The sequence below is a fragment of the Henckelia pumila genome, chromosome 3, assembly GCF_033568475.1.
Source record: "Henckelia pumila isolate YLH828 chromosome 3, ASM3356847v2, whole genome shotgun sequence".
Classification (NCBI taxonomy): Eukaryota; Viridiplantae; Streptophyta; class Magnoliopsida; order Lamiales; family Gesneriaceae; genus Henckelia; species Henckelia pumila.
This window is the reverse complement of record NC_133122.1, coordinates 18,372,898-18,388,680: the sequence shown is the minus strand read 5'-3', so window position 1 is coordinate 18,388,680 and position 15,783 is coordinate 18,372,898. Positions and strand designations below refer to the sequence as shown.

The 15,783-nt window shown below is 32.8% G+C and overlaps 1 protein-coding gene across 1 annotated transcript; it reads right to left on the bottom strand.

Moving 5' to 3' along the window:
• Window positions 1–9,091: 9,091 nt before the first annotated feature.
• LOC140888176 (uncharacterized) lies at window positions 9,092–12,087 on the bottom strand. Its single transcript, XM_073295863.1, has 6 exons — window positions 11,789–12,087; window positions 11,327–11,611; window positions 9,604–9,733; window positions 9,376–9,516; window positions 9,206–9,277; window positions 9,092–9,100 (listed from the first exon to the last, which is right to left on the bottom strand). The coding sequence occupies exons 1-6, from the start codon at window positions 12,085–12,087 to the stop codon at window positions 9,092–9,094; spliced, it is 936 nt and encodes a 311-aa protein (XP_073151964.1).
• Window positions 12,088–15,783: the final 3,696 nt, after the last annotated feature.

Sequence of the window (15,783 nt, the reverse complement as noted above, 5' to 3'; positions counted from 1 at the left end):
AGTTTTCGATTAAATATGAATTTGAGGGGGTTAAATTGAACTGAAGAACTTCGTGTCATGATTGAATTTTAAAAATAAAATATTCAGTATTTATAATAGATTTTTGTCGTAATCCTTTATTATTTAAAAAATAAAGCGTTTCTTTTCTTTTTTCTATTTTAATATAATATAACAATTTTTTATATAAAAATCATGCAACATATGCCAAGAGATAATAATAAGTATTAAAAATAGATCAAGATACAATATTATAAGTGATGATTGTTGTCGAAGATAAACTTCTCATCAAGATAAACTACACCAATTGGTGTCACTTGGGCTCACTTGCTGCTGCTACGCAAACATAGAGTCATAAGTTAAAAGAAAATATCAAACCACACATTAAATATAAAGTTCTTGAATTCATACCACGAAATTTCTCATGCTCTTTCTACTTCCTAAAAAATATTATTGAAATAATCTTAAGTTAAGGTGAAACCAAGAAGATGAAAAATCGAAAGCAGAACATTGACAGAGAGTTACAGTAACTTCAACAAAACATTAGCACTCTGAGGCGACCAATGCAAATAAACTCCTTTTTATCCTTGCCCTAGCAAAGCTAGCAAATGCTCACAAAATTCTAGTTTACAAGCACTTTGGGCCCTTTTTGTTAGACCCTAGAGATTATAATCATTCAAAACATCATCACCAAAATATACAGAAAGCAAAAATCAGGTCGAAACAGCAATCAATCAGATATCATGGAAGCCCAAAAAATCAAAGTGCTCATAGATCATGCTTCCATTAGTAATTGATAAAGGTTATAAGGCAATAAGTATGACAAAATCGCAATGAAAAAGTGCAAAAAAGTACACGAACCTGTCGATTGCTTCTTCTCTAAAGTCACTGGCACCCAGAAAAAAACTCCATATATTAGATTTCATCAAGTGATTATCATTCAACGATCATATATATATATATATAATATAAAACTGTAAATGTACATATATTTTTGGTAGTAATCAGACAGCAAGCAGAAGATTCAGAACACGACCTACCATACAAGATCGTACACCATGTAAACTATGAGGGTTGTTTGGCCACCGGTTTTAAGAGCTGAAATGAGTAAAACATATCTTAAGAAGAGGAACATTGCAAATAAATTATTTTTTTTAAAAAAAAAGTGAAACACCATAAAATATTGCGGTGGGTGGAGTTAAGAAAGTGGCAGATATAAAAGATCAACTGCCAAAACGAAATTAAACATTAAGCTATTGGGGTTTTCCACGCAAGCAAATGGAAATAACGCATCTCTCATTTCAAATAGCAAATACAAAATCAAGTTTTAGGTCTAAAGAAAATGTACAACATAATTTAGACCTACATATTCAGTTATACCAAGCTCGTTCGATCCTGTCTCCAAATCAAAATCAAAATCAAAATCAAAATCAAAATGAGGTTTCGAAAAGAATTAGGGAGCTCATGCAACGCATAATTGCAGATAAATAAGTCAATAAGAAAAAGAGGATTTACTTGTGCCATCAATACGAATGTTTTCCAAGAAAGGGATCTTAGAAAATCTATAAACACAAAACCCATCAATCAAGTATGAAAAATAGCTTTATTTTCTTAAATAATTTATCGGATAAATACCGCCGAACTCGAGGGGCACAAAGAATTTCCTTTCTCGAGTTTTGCTCAAGCCTTTGTTCAAGCCTAGTTAAAAAACTATGAACACCACTCCTAAAAAGAAAAAAAGAATTTGTCTTGATCGAGATTATGAGGGGAATTGGAATAGCAACGAGGATTACCAGAAGAAAACCATACCTGATCCAAAACATGGCTCCCAAATTTTTCCCCAATAATTCGAATTTCACTGTGTTGTTCTTTCGTTATAAATAGGATGCAATGGTTTTCTCGGAGCACCCCATCAAATTTTGTTCTCTTTTATTTTAGATTAGGTTAAAAAATGTCCAGCCCATCCAATCAATTTTATCATTTTTTATTTTCTTTTTTATGTTATTATTATTATTATTATTATTATTATTATCATCTTTTACTATTTATTTAGTGTAAAAACATTAGAATAACTAACTTGGTATCATGATCTATTTTTCAATATACCCAAAATATCTCTTCTCTTCAATTTTTTTTCTCCATGTTTCGTACTTACTATCCTCACATCTCCAATAACACATTTTGTCGATTCCAGTTCTTTTTTTTTTTTTTTCTAATTAACCTAACCTGTTAAGCATCAAAATTCATATACATGATAGTTTTTATTTTACACACACAAATGCGTATGCACCGTTGCTATTTATTATTATGCAATAAAGCTCAATGCGGATTGAATTAAGAAAAAAACAAACATTCTTGACGATCATGACTCTTTTTGAACAACTACTTATATAAAACACGTTTTTTTAAATATTTTTATAAAATGTTTTACCAAAATTTTTAAGAATAAATATGTGTTTTGACTACTATTTCATAAAAATATTTTTACAATTAAAAAGTAATATGTTTTTATTTTATCAAATTTTCAATTCTAAAAACATAAAAAAACACACATCTCATTTATTCTTTAAAAACTATACTCAGAGATCATTTTTTTAAAAAAAATTACTTTTCAAAAACATTTAAAAAAATCTTGTCCAAACAAATACTTTAAGTTTTTCATACTAAAAACGTTTTTAAAGTACTTATCCAAACGAAACTTATGTTTTTTTTTATTATTTCTTGTTATCTTTCATTTAATTGCCCAAAAGAAACCGACACATGTATCTTAAGTTTGAACTATATTCATTGAAATGAAACTCATCTAGGTGCTAGTAGTCAATATTACATATATGTTGGGATATCTTTGTCTTTTATTTTGTTTTGTTTTTACGAGAATGCAAGTTTCGGCCTTCTCGTCATTTCTCGCCTCTCAACTACAACTCTTGATCGAGTTGGCTCTGCTTATGTTTTTAAGATTTTAAAAAAGTCAACATCCATTGAAGTGGATTTGAAGTTCATGGAACTTTTCGGCCATGAACTCAAATCGATCATAAAGGTAAATCCATATTTTGTACATTTTTCATGACAAATCTATTATCTAATATGATATCCCGAGATTTCAAGGTTATTTTAAAGTTTTGGAGTCAAGACATAATTTGTCATCTAAAAAAGAATAAGGATCGAGGTATTGTTTCCTAGGAAGTGAAGGGTGCTGGTCGAAAATGGATGTGTTAGAGAAGTAGCCTCGAGAATTCTTCCGGGAAGTCGGGTAGGAATGGGGGTCCAAGCTCAAATTGCCCAAGTAAGGGTAGCAAGGGCCCAAAGACAGATAGATGGCCTGGAAAGCTAGCAAGACATAGTAGAGATGGTCATAAAGCCGCCAGAGATTTTAAGACTGAGTCAACTCTAAGCATACATCGCCTATTACTCAGGAGCATGTCTTCCCCACATCCCCACGCTTCCAAGCACTTCCGTAATACCAACCATGATTCAATATCATGACCATTATCTAGAAATTTTGGAGGAGCCCCTCTCTTTCTAGATCTTATTTATACTACACAAAACAGGTACAACATGGGGTATGTTCATCTTTAGACAGGTTACAACATGGGGTATGTTCACTTTGAACACAATAAGCTCCAAGCGGAGGGCATATAAAGAGACAGGTACAAAAATACATTTAAACTTATGACAATATAAAAACATCTCTGCTTTCCATATATCGCTCTAAAACTAAACATCATGGAACCCAAAACATCTCATGAATACAAGTGTAATAGGAAGTTGTGCTAAACAAAAGAATCAATTTCAGAATCCACATGGCATAAGATTGAAACTTGTAAAGTGAGATGTAAAAGTGTTCATGGATTCAGTTTGGTTTTCACCATTTAGCTAGATATTTGAATTTTGGCATTAAAAATATATAATTTACAATTAAAACCATAATTAACTATTCTTAAAATTAAAGCTGTATAATTGATTTATTAATACATCTTATTTAAATGAAGTATATATTAACGTTCGTTTTAATTCATTATGACCAGTAACATGTCACCACCACCCCAACCCTAGCCCACAGTTTTAATCTGTTGTCTATGAGCGGGCTTTTTATGGCCTACGACAACGGATTTAATTAACCGTTGTCTATGTGCGTGTTTTTGATAGGGTCTACGACAACAGTTTTAAAATTGTTGTCTATGTGCGTTTTTTAAGCTCTACGACAACGGTTTGTTTTTACCGTTGTCTTTTTCTATTTTTTTTTATAATAGTTTAAGTCCACATTTTAGTTAGACTTTTCTTTTCTTTTTTTGTTTGTTTGTTTTGTTAAAGAAAAAAAAAACGTATAAAATAAACAAGAGGCTACCGAAACACAAAGAAAGAACAAAAGAAAAAAAATGAAAACTCCAAACCCTATGCCTCAGTCCATCGCATTCGATCCAGCACAGCTCCGATGCCGAGAAATCAAGGATCAGAAATTATCAGCAATTATGTTCCCTTTCGATTTCAAATAAAAATCAAAAATTTTATGTACTTGTTTGATTTCAAAATTGTGTGGGTGTGCCTGAGTTTACGATTTGGGGTTGAGTTTGTTTGATTTCTAAAATTACGAATTTTAGTGGCGAAATTTGGTTGAGTGGGGGTTGAATTATGCGAGTTTCGACCATAGCTCTTGTGACTCAGTTTGCTTTCCATGGGAGTCTGCGCATTACCCTGATTGGAATCCTTTGTGCTGGATTGACCATTGGCTTGTTGAAGACTCTGAGCAGATCATGCTCTTGGAATTTTCGAGCATACAAGGACGTACAGTTTCAAGCTCTTTTCAAGGAACGTTCCAATTTACTTGACACGTTGAGACAGTTGGCGGTATGAGTTTTTCTAGTTGTTATGGTTAACTTAGTAAAGAGATCAACCTTTTGACTTTCTCTTTGCTGCTTCCATTTAGTTTTTTTTCTTGAGGTTTATTTTCTAATCACAATTGTAGTTTGTCGAAATTGTAGTTTGTATTTTACATCTTATCAAGAAGTCAAATTAGTTTTGTCACCATTGAGTTAATCAGAATCAGTCAGTTTCTCCCCTTATTGATAACAAATAAAAAATTAATTCACAGCTGCATTTTCGCATTTATTCTGAGTTGATAATTCTCGTTTCATTTAAAATTGGATTTTTTTGCATCATTATGGGGAATCAATTCATGAATCTCATAAGACATGTCTCATGAAACAAAGAACCTTTTTTTTTTTTTTTTGAGATTTGAAAGTAAGAGTTTTAATACCACTAGACTTGTTTCTTATTATCTATTTACTAACGCTAACATGCTAAAAACTCCAACGTCATATTTGGTTGGTACGGAGTTTTTTTCGCCAATATCTTGAATTTCTTGAGTGTATATTTATTTTGGTAGTTTCCTCTTTATTAGGGAATGCCTATAAAAGTTCTCCAAATCCAATACAGTCTGCCTCGTTAGCATCATATGTTTGAATAGGAAAACACATGAATTTCATTTTGCTTTCCCAGGCAGCAATTATTGAAGCTGAAGTTCCTGAACTAAATGATGGAGAATTCCACTCAATGAAGCACGACTATACTAATGTGGCCAAAGGAAAATATATTGGTATTTCTTTAACCTTATTTCCAACCCCTTTGAATTCTTTTAGGTTTTCTAATCTTAATTTTAAGGATATTGTGTCACCTAGAGTGTCATGTGTTGTTAGGTTGCAGTTCAATACAGAAACAATAACTGCTCGGTTGATATCTGTAAGTACATTCCTTTTTTTTTTAATTTTTAACTAAGGTTTGATGAGATGATGATTTATTGTTGATAATTTGGTTCCCTTTCTTTTTTGAAAGGATGATGTGGTTTTTATGATGTGATTTTTGCTGATATGTATACTATTTTTTGTTAATATTGGTCATTGCTGGTTACATGAGTTGAAAATTATGGCTTTTATTGTATCGATTGTGATTCAACATTACTATTTGAGTCTAGTGGGTTTATCACAGGTCTTCTTTATTTTTAATATTGTATCTAACTTACATTAGAGCTGGTTTATCACACGTCTGCTTTATTTTTTTTTTCTAAAAGAAGGTATTTAAAAATATTGTTTAAACGTCGTTTTGTGATGTGTAATCTCATTCTCTGCAGAGGAGAGAAATGCAACCGCAGGAAGGAAGCCTTCGAGTCTACCCCTGTCCACTCCGCCCCCAATGACACTCAACCCTTCTCCAAAATTTGGAGCTCTGTATCTTGAGTGAGAATAAGATCGCCTTAATATGGATAAATAATTATGTTACTTTTGATTTTATGTAGTAAAACATACTCTGAGATCTCCTGGTGATTCATCTTGTTAGCAGATGATAATCTTAAATGGCGATTCGAAGAGGCGAATCCTCTTCCATGATTATATATGCAGTTATAGGCGCATGAAGGTTACATACAAAACTCTAGATTTTGTGTAGTTTTGATGTGTTAGCATTTATCTTAGATGGAGGGCAATGCCCTATGCTATCATACTTGACACGTGTGTTATTGATGTTATTTTTCGTTTTTTGCCTTTTCCTTTGGGAAGGGGACAATAATGTATTCAAGTATCGATTTGATCATATTTATCACAGGTTGGTCGTCAAAAGTAATCACTCCACTCGTTGTGGCTCCGCCCTGTGAACCCTCTCCAACAGAGTATCAACATAGAGAGGAATATACTGTGTGCAGATATATGTCGACCTTGTATATGTTATGATTTATGAACTTGATGACGAAACTGATTTCCACATTGCTCATCATATCGTGAGAGTTCATCAAAAGCACGAAAATTCACTTGCTCCTCCATTTACTACCGGACAGTTGAAACACTACATCTCATATGCAAAGACTTTGAAACCAAAGGTTTGTTCTTCCCTGCATAGCAGAAATGTAATTTTCAAATTCAAGATAAGTTTATGCCAAAATGTCAGGTTATATTATCATGCAGCTAACCTCTGAAGCTAGACAATGCTTGGTGGAATCATATTTCTCACTTCGCAGAGGCGATGCAGCTCTTGGTAGTAGAGTTGCGTATTGGATGATCGTGAGGCAACTGGAGGCACTAATAAGGCTATCAGAGGCAATTGAATGAAGTCATTTAGATGCTGAGGTATACAAATGACTTGCACATAATAATTTTTCTGAATTTATTTGACCTGACTTGTCTTTGTGTGGTTAGGTGCGTCCCCGGCATGCACGTCTTGCTATAAAGACTGCTAAAGACGTCAATAATCAAGTGAGTGGTTTAATTACATTTCGTGAAAGAGAGATAGGTGTTCGTTCAATATTATATCAAAATGATAACTAGTAGACTTTGTTTTTCAAGTTTATTTAACTTTTGTTATTGATGTCTGCTTCAGAGGGTAATAAACCGAAGATCAAAGAGTAGCTGATGTGAGCTGGAGCTAATTACACCATCAAGGATGCAAAGGGTCGGACCACCATGTCGATATCATTTGTAGTGAGCATTGAATTAGAATTTTAATTTGATTTGTAATACTAAAAAATTGTATATTAAATTTTATTTATGAAATTTTAAATTTTGGTTTATTTATAATATTAAAATTTATATGAAAATATTTATTTTTTTTTGTTTTTTATATAGAAAAAGACAACAGAAGGGATTGAAAAACTGTTGTAATTAATGGTGTTGTCAAAACTACGCTCCTATCCGTTGTCGTTTTCCTCAAAGACAATGGATTTATGCCTACGATAACGGATTTTATCAGATGTCGTTGGCAATGACAACGGATAAAATCCGTTGTCGTAGGGGCAGAGTTTTGACAACACCATCACTTACAACGGTTTTTCACCCCCTACGACAACGAAAAAAATCTGTTGTCTTTTTGTGTTTTTCTTGTAGTGTTTAACAATTATCATTTATGCAAAGTTTATCCAGTTCACTCCAACGAACCAGTTGCAATATCTAATTTACAAAGACGTACAACTTGAATAGAATAAAAAAAAATAGAAAAAAGATATCTAAAAATTCATATATTATTTTATTTCTCAAAATTTTAATGAATGCATCATTAATTTTTTTTTTCCCAAAAACTCAAAAATTTGTTATTCATCTAAATGAATAAATATTGGTTAAAATTTGTAACTATTTTTTAGAACATATGATAACAAATATTATATTAAAATTCGAAGTAAGATACATAATCATAATATCAATTTAATAACATTAAATATACTGAAAATTCACGACGAAATATTTACATTAAAAAATTGGAAAACATTTTTTTAAAATTTTTATATTTTATTTAATATTTTAGAGAACAAAACTGGAAATATTTTTAAAATTTTTTTGTCAATCAAGCGTTTATCACTAAGCCAAAAATTTTAGGTTTTAGCCAATGTGTAAACTTTATTTCATTATATATACTTGTGGTAGCGCAGATGAGTCGGGTTGTTAAGATCATGAGTCTAGGGGGGGGGGGGGGGGGGGCATGTCTTACTGTTGGTGATGTCTCATATATATCCCTTTCCGATAGAGACAGTATTACCCGTTAAGATTCGGTCTTACCCTTGCACGCTTAACCTCACATTCCTCACACCCACCCAACCCCCTTCCCCCCCACCCCAACCCCAACCCAAGAAGTATAATTACATGTAGGCTTGATGGGAGACTCGAACTCATGACCTTGGTTCTGATACCAGTTTTTAGGATCAAGCGCTTACCACTAGCTAGGCCAAAAGCTATAGCTATCAGCAAAGGTGCAACTTTATTTTCCTATACTTGTGATAGCGCAAATGGGTCGGGTTGTTAAGATCATGAGTCTAAAGAGGAGCGTGTCTTACTGTTGTTGTTGTCTCATACCTCTTTCGAGATCAGTCTTATCATTTTCCTACTGTCGGCCATGTCCCCAACAGAGATAGTATTATCTGTTAAGATTTGGTGTTCCAGCTCTTTTACGGCCACAAACCACATATCCACCGGATCGAATATGGTAATGGATGGAATCATGATACTCAAAAAAATCTAGTAATGAGAGTTACGGTATTTATTTATTCAACAAGATTCAACGTACCAATGGTGCACACTCTCAACTTCTCGTGATGCACCAACTCGGTGATGCCTTCAGGTAACTAAGCCATCTGGAAGATGAAAACAGACAACGTTAATAGTGAGAACGTGGACAAGAAGAGGAACTGTGCCCATCACTTTTCACGAAGTTTCATGGACCTGCATAACTATATTACCTCATTTCTATCTCGAGTGCAGTTTTCATCTATCAGATGCCTTAAATATTCTTCAAATTCTTCATCAGGGGCCTTCAAGAAATTATGATGCAATGAAAAGTGAGAAAAACACATTAAGTTTCACGCGTAAATTCGACGAGTTGAAAATCTTAACATTAGAAAAAATGTACCGTACGGACACCAAATGCTTTAGCAACACCAATGGTGACATCTGAAAGTAAGGGACCAAACCATCCATATATGAAAACCTTCAGATACTTCAATCTAAGCGGAGCCTTACAGAATTCCATCTCCCACGGCAATAACTGAGGCTATGAACATGCTTTTCCAATGTGAATTTTCACATTGCAAGCCATTGCTAACAGCAGATAATGGCTGACAAGTAAATTTTTTTTAACTCTCCCTGCTCTTTCCAATCTTCCATCCTGGAGCAGATAGTCAGGTTTGAATCTTTCTTCACTATTGCTCGACTTTCCATGGCATTGTGCATTAGGAACAGTGTCATGAATGCTACCAATTGAAGTGTAGCTGCAGCATTACATAACAATACACCATGTCACCTATTATATCGACATAGAATACCATATGACACAAAATAAGGGAAGTTAAAAATTAAATCTCAGACCAACACCAAAGAATTATGGAATGAAACACAGGTAAAATTTAGAAGGGAAAATTGCTTTTTTAGTCCTGTATGCTTGTCATTTTGCGATTTTGGTCCTCTATATTTTTAGATTTAAGTTTTAGTCAGCTATCTTTATTTTTTGGCAATTTTAATCATTTTTCTGATGTGGCGCTGATGTGGCACCAATGCAGTGCTGATGTGGAGCTGACGTGTAATGTGCCACGTAAGCATTTTCGAATAAAAAGGACTGAAATTGCCAAAAATCAAAACATGCAGGACTAAACTTGAAATATGAAAACATAGAAGACCGAAATCGCAAAGCGACAAACATAAAGGACCAAAATTGCAGTTTTCCCAATTTAGAATGATTATGAAATTACGTACTCGTTCCTAGTAACAGTTGATTGATGAATATTTATTGTGAACGTGATCGATCATGTGGCATATAAATCATCTATTTTATTTGTATAAATCTACTCTTGATCGAATACTCTAACACTAAACTAAACATAAACTTTGAACACAATAAGCGCCAAGCTAAGCTAGGGCATATTAAGACAGGTACAGAAATACATTTAAACTTGCAACAATATAAAAACAACTTTGCTTTTCATATATGGTAATTTGGAAGAGTTTTTGGGATGCACTTCTCAGCACTCCTCAGCATATTTTTTTAAAAAGCACTTCTCAACTTTTTAAGTTCTCCCACAAACTATTTAAAACTAATCATCATGGAACCCAAAACATCTCACGAACACAAGTGTAATAGGGAGCGCTACTAAACAAAATAATCAATTTCAGAATCCACATGGCATAAGATTGAAACTTGTAAAGTGAGATGTAAGAGTGTTCATTGATTCAGTTTGGTTTTCACCATTTAGATTTTTGAATTTTGGTATTAAAAATATATAATTTACAATTAAAACCATAATTAACTATTCTTAAAAGCTGTATAATTGATTTATTAATACAATTTATTTAAATGAAGTATATATTAACGTTCGTTTTAATTCATTATGGCCGCCAGTAACATGGCCAAACCCAATGTTGTAATCAACGTATACACATATCTGAGATTCCATCATCTCCATTCATTTTGTAAGGGAAATTGCTTTTTAGCCTTTAACAATTATTACTTATGCAAAGTTTAACAGTTCACCCCAACGAACCAGTTGCATCTAATCACAAATTAAAGACAACTTGAACATGGAGCCATATGTTGTAAAAAATAATAAAATAAAAAATAATTCCACATATATACACATGGTACGTAATCGAGTCTCATAGAATGGAATGACAGTCCAAAATATGTCATTTTATATAAATCTTGTTCAATATTATCAGCTAAACATCATAACATGAACTTATAATCTCAATATTCTTCTACCTGATAGACTAACCCACATATCTAGAGTTACATATATAACATAAAAAAAAACTCTAAAATATGGTATCATGCGTGAGTATATGCATGGCATCCGGTACTTTATATGAACCATTCATGATGGAGAGCTTGGTCTGCTGTTATTCTACTGTGGGGATCCAAATCTAACATGGTTTTAAGCAGATGAATCCCCTCTTCAGAAACCAACAAAAACTTGTCTTCATCCACGTGCTTTGTTAATATCATCTGTAGCTGTTCATCCTCCGACGTCCCTTTGAAAGCACTTGGTCCAGCAACATCTCTCCCATAATACACCCAACGGACCACATATCCATGGCAGATGAATATCTCTCCACTCCACGATCGAGCAGCTCCGGGGCCTTGTACCATAGAGAGCCTACGCGACGAGAATGGCTACCAAACTTTGTTTCGAAACGTTTGGACAATCCAAATTCGCATATTTTCAATCCCCAGTTGTCGTTCACAAGTATGTTTGAAGGCTTCAAATCTCTGTGCATGATCCCGTTTCGATGAAGAAAGGAGACCCCTTTCTAGCAACTGTCTCATCAAGCACCTGACTTTGGCTTCCGCAAAAGCCCACGCCATTCCATCCATATTTCGTCTGAGGTCCTTGCGTCCATCCACCACAACTTGTTTGAACTCGACGAACCACGGGCAACCGACAAGGGACCGGAGAATGTCGATTTCTCTCAAAGAAGATGCATGGACTTCTTGTTTCTTGATGGCCACGATCTGGCCTGTTTTCTTCTCGCGGGCTTGGTAAACTCTCCCGTAGCTTTCTCGACCGATCTCGTGCAAAAGTTCGTACTCATCTGCTCTCCTGCACGCGATTTTTGGCTTGAAAAAGTGCATTTGATAATCTATGGTGATTAACGGTGTTTTTGGCTTGGGGAAGTGGGTTTGATAATCGATGGTCAACATGATAAAATTATATGATGAAAGAAAGAATATTATATATAGGAAACGTAGCAAGGGATTGTCGATCCACACTAGCTTTTTGGTTCTTAATTAATAATTTGGTTTTAGAAGAATGAAAGAATTATATATATATTGGTTATTTATAGATTTGAAAACACATTAAAGAAAATCCTAGCTAGAAGATGACTCCTAAATCTAATATAACTACCAAATTTGTTATTGGATTAATCTTCAAGATAAGAAGGGACATTTTCACGTACGGTTAATTAATCGTCGTCTAAAAGGTCGCAAAGCATAGAGATAAAACCTCGCGTGCATGTATCTCTCTCCTGTATAAAAATAAAATCAAGATGACTTATGATTTTTTTAAAAAAAAAACTACGGATAATTTTAAATAATTATTCAAATGTTTATACTTACTAATTAATTTTGATAATTAATTATATAAAATATCAATCCATGCATCACACGAGTTAGATTCTAGTAATTAATAAAACTTGGGTAAATCTTGTTGCACAAGTTGCCCTGGGATTGCAAATCCTAGAAATTAGTATAAATATGGATGAGTACTATAAAAATATATCGACAAATCCCCTTAAAATAACAAAATATCGACAAATATTTTCTATATAATAAAATTATTCAATTATGATTAAATAAATAATTATATACATTTATATTTATCTCAAAAATAAAATACAAATAATTAAATAAAATATTTTGACAATATATTTATAATAATGTTAAAGATATATTAAATTTTAAATAAATTATTATATAAAAAAATATTTATGTTATTTGAGATAACGTTCAAATGAGAGTAACAATATTTTGTCATTAAATCGACTTCTTTACCATTACGTACATTTGATATTTTGGTTAAATGAAACTGTTATGATAAAAAAAATAGAAAAAAATCTAAAAATTCATATATTATTTTATGTTGAATGCTTACTTTTGATGATAACAAAACAATATATCATTGTTGTAGTATATATGACCGCCATTTACATGTACAAAAAGGAAAACGCCTACCGAAAAATATCAACCCATCTAAGCATGTCAACCGACTTGAAGATATCAACTGATTCAAAGATATCAGTCGACTCATGGATATCAACCGATTCACAGATATCAACTGACTCTCAGACGTCAACCGATCTTAGACATATATTATCAGAATTGATGTCAACCAGAATACAAGTCTCAAGGATGTCTACCGATTTCATAAAGGCACAAATGCTTAGTAACGGATCCTTGACAAGACAACTTAAATGCGAAAAGACAAAGCATTTAAGGAGCCGTCTGATAAAGCTCGAAAGACCATTAATAGCATTTATGATGCAGACATATTGAATGGACGTGATTAAAGAAACTTCAAGTACAGATATTTTGAAGACGAGCAGACTTCACTCCACAAAAAGAGAAATATTGTCTGCTCTATATCTGTCTGAAAAGATGTTTCTTACCGTTGACAAAAAGAAAAAGAAACGTTGAAGATTGAGATATAAATATTCGAACTATATATACGAAGCAGAAAAGATATACGCCATCGCATTATAAAAAACAGACGAGCACTCAAACTGTTTCAACACTTTATTGCTCATTCAACCCTTCGCTCAAGCAGAAGCACATCTGATCTTCTAAGAGATCTTTCCAGGTTACTCAAATCCAAGCTGTTGATTGAAGAACACTAATTACATTCCAAGAATTTGAGATTCTAAGCTTTCAGAAACTTAGGCATTCATCATCATCAACCAAAGAAGTTTGTTAAAAACTTAGAAATCTTATCAGTGTAAATTTAGGAGTTTCACTTTAGGCAGTGATAATTATGTCTTAACTTGGATTAGGTGTATTACAAGATATTGTAATGACCAAAGTCTTCTAGTGTATCATTTCCGTGAGAAAGAAGGGGTGACGTAAGAGATTGAGCTCCGAAGTACATCCATAAACAACTTTGTGCACATTTACATAACTGCATCACATCATATTTTCACTATTGTCATCTAGTTTAATGAGAGTCGTTTTTCGCAGTAATTTTTAATAGCTCTTATTCATGTAGAAAGTTGAGAAAATTCTAGTTAAGAAGATTAACATTTTCTTAACCTCATAACAATAAATTACAAAAGTTGCCCCTAAGGAGGTGTCTAAGTTGGTGGAGTAGATGAACTCTTGGCCAGAGGTCAGGAGTTCGATTCCCCCTACCAACACCTTTTTGAACTAGCCTGTCACACGGGGCTTGCCTATGTGGTTTACCTGAATAACGTAGTTTGCAAGCTATTGCGTTAATCCGAAGGTTTACCCAGTGCGTAAAGTGTGTATTCACCCCCCCCCCCCTCTTCTACACACACAACCGATCCCCGACATTTTATTTCTCAAAATTTTAATGAATGCATTATTATTATTTTTTTTTCCAAAACTCGAAAAATTTGTTATTCATCTAAATGAATAAATCTTGGTTACATTGTAACTATTTTTTAGAACATATGTTAACAAATATTATATTAAAATTCGAAGTAAGATACATAATCATAATTTCAATTTAATAACATTAAATATACTAAAAATTCACGACAAAATATTTACATTAAAAAATTGGAAAACATTTTTAAAATTTTACGGTCACCTAGTCAATCAAATCAATCAGCGCAACATATGGTTATGCAGGACATTAATTTATTTCATAACGACCAACCTCCATTATTCCTTTCACATTGAGATATTCACACATTTTCTTTAAAGGGGTTCTTCATCACTAAAGACGATTTAAATTATTCAACTCGAACATAAATGAAGCTAAACGATCTTATACACAAGATCAAATAATGTATTTGAGATTTAAACTTTGAACATCATGTTCACTTTATATTTCATTGGGATCGATCTCAAATATTCTTGTAGCTTCTATTTCCTCCCCTCAATGTTGGAAACATTGTTTTACAAGAATAATAAATGAGAATATCGCGTCATAAAATCTCATTTCTCAAGATATATAATTGATCATAAGATTCAATATATTTCCAACATATTTACAATCCCTTCAAGAGATTTATTGTAGTGCATTTCTCGCACAAACATTAACTTTCAGTACATAATCATTTGACATAATATTTATAATATATCATTCAGATATCCCCAAATATGACGCATTTATTCTCATGGTTTAATAGTTGATTGGAGGCAAAATAAATCAACTAAACCAACATATTTATAATCATAAAATTGATATGTATATCCTCTTTTGATCAAGCTTGTCTTGATACATATTCTGGAAATTTTTCTCAATACGTATTTTCGCAAACATCATGTTGTGCTTTGTGGACCCACGTTATTTATTCATTCCAGATAAAATGGGGACTTCTATCAATTTGAGCTTTTATGATAGTGATATCAAATTTGATAAGCCAATAAAAATTCATAAAATCTTCTGGATCTTTGATTCAAAAATATCCATATTTATCGATCCAGGAACTTTTGGCTTGTTCATTAACAACTTTGTGCACTATCAATAGTTTTTCAACTATTTATATAATTTGAATGCTCAATTAAATCCATTATATCAAACTCTGAAAGTATTTGTATCAATGATACTTTTGGAGCTCTTTAGCTCTTCTAGAAATATTGATTTGT

What these genes read in the sequence shown, in the direction of transcription:
- LOC140888176 (XM_073295863.1), bottom strand. Translation starts at nt 12,087, where the DNA reads ATGCACTTTTTCAAGCCAAAAATCGCGTGCAGGAGAGCAGATGAGTAC. An exon ending in TTTGCGGAAGCCAAAGTCAG is followed by an intron (nt 11,612 to 11,788) that starts GTGCTTGATGAG and finishes CTCGTCGCGTAG; the next exon opens with GCTCTCTATGGTACAAGGCC. An exon ending in CAAGCTCTCCATCATGAATG is followed by an intron (nt 9,734 to 11,326) that starts GTTCATATAAAG and finishes GTAATGCTGCAG; the next exon opens with CTACACTTCAATTGGTAGCA.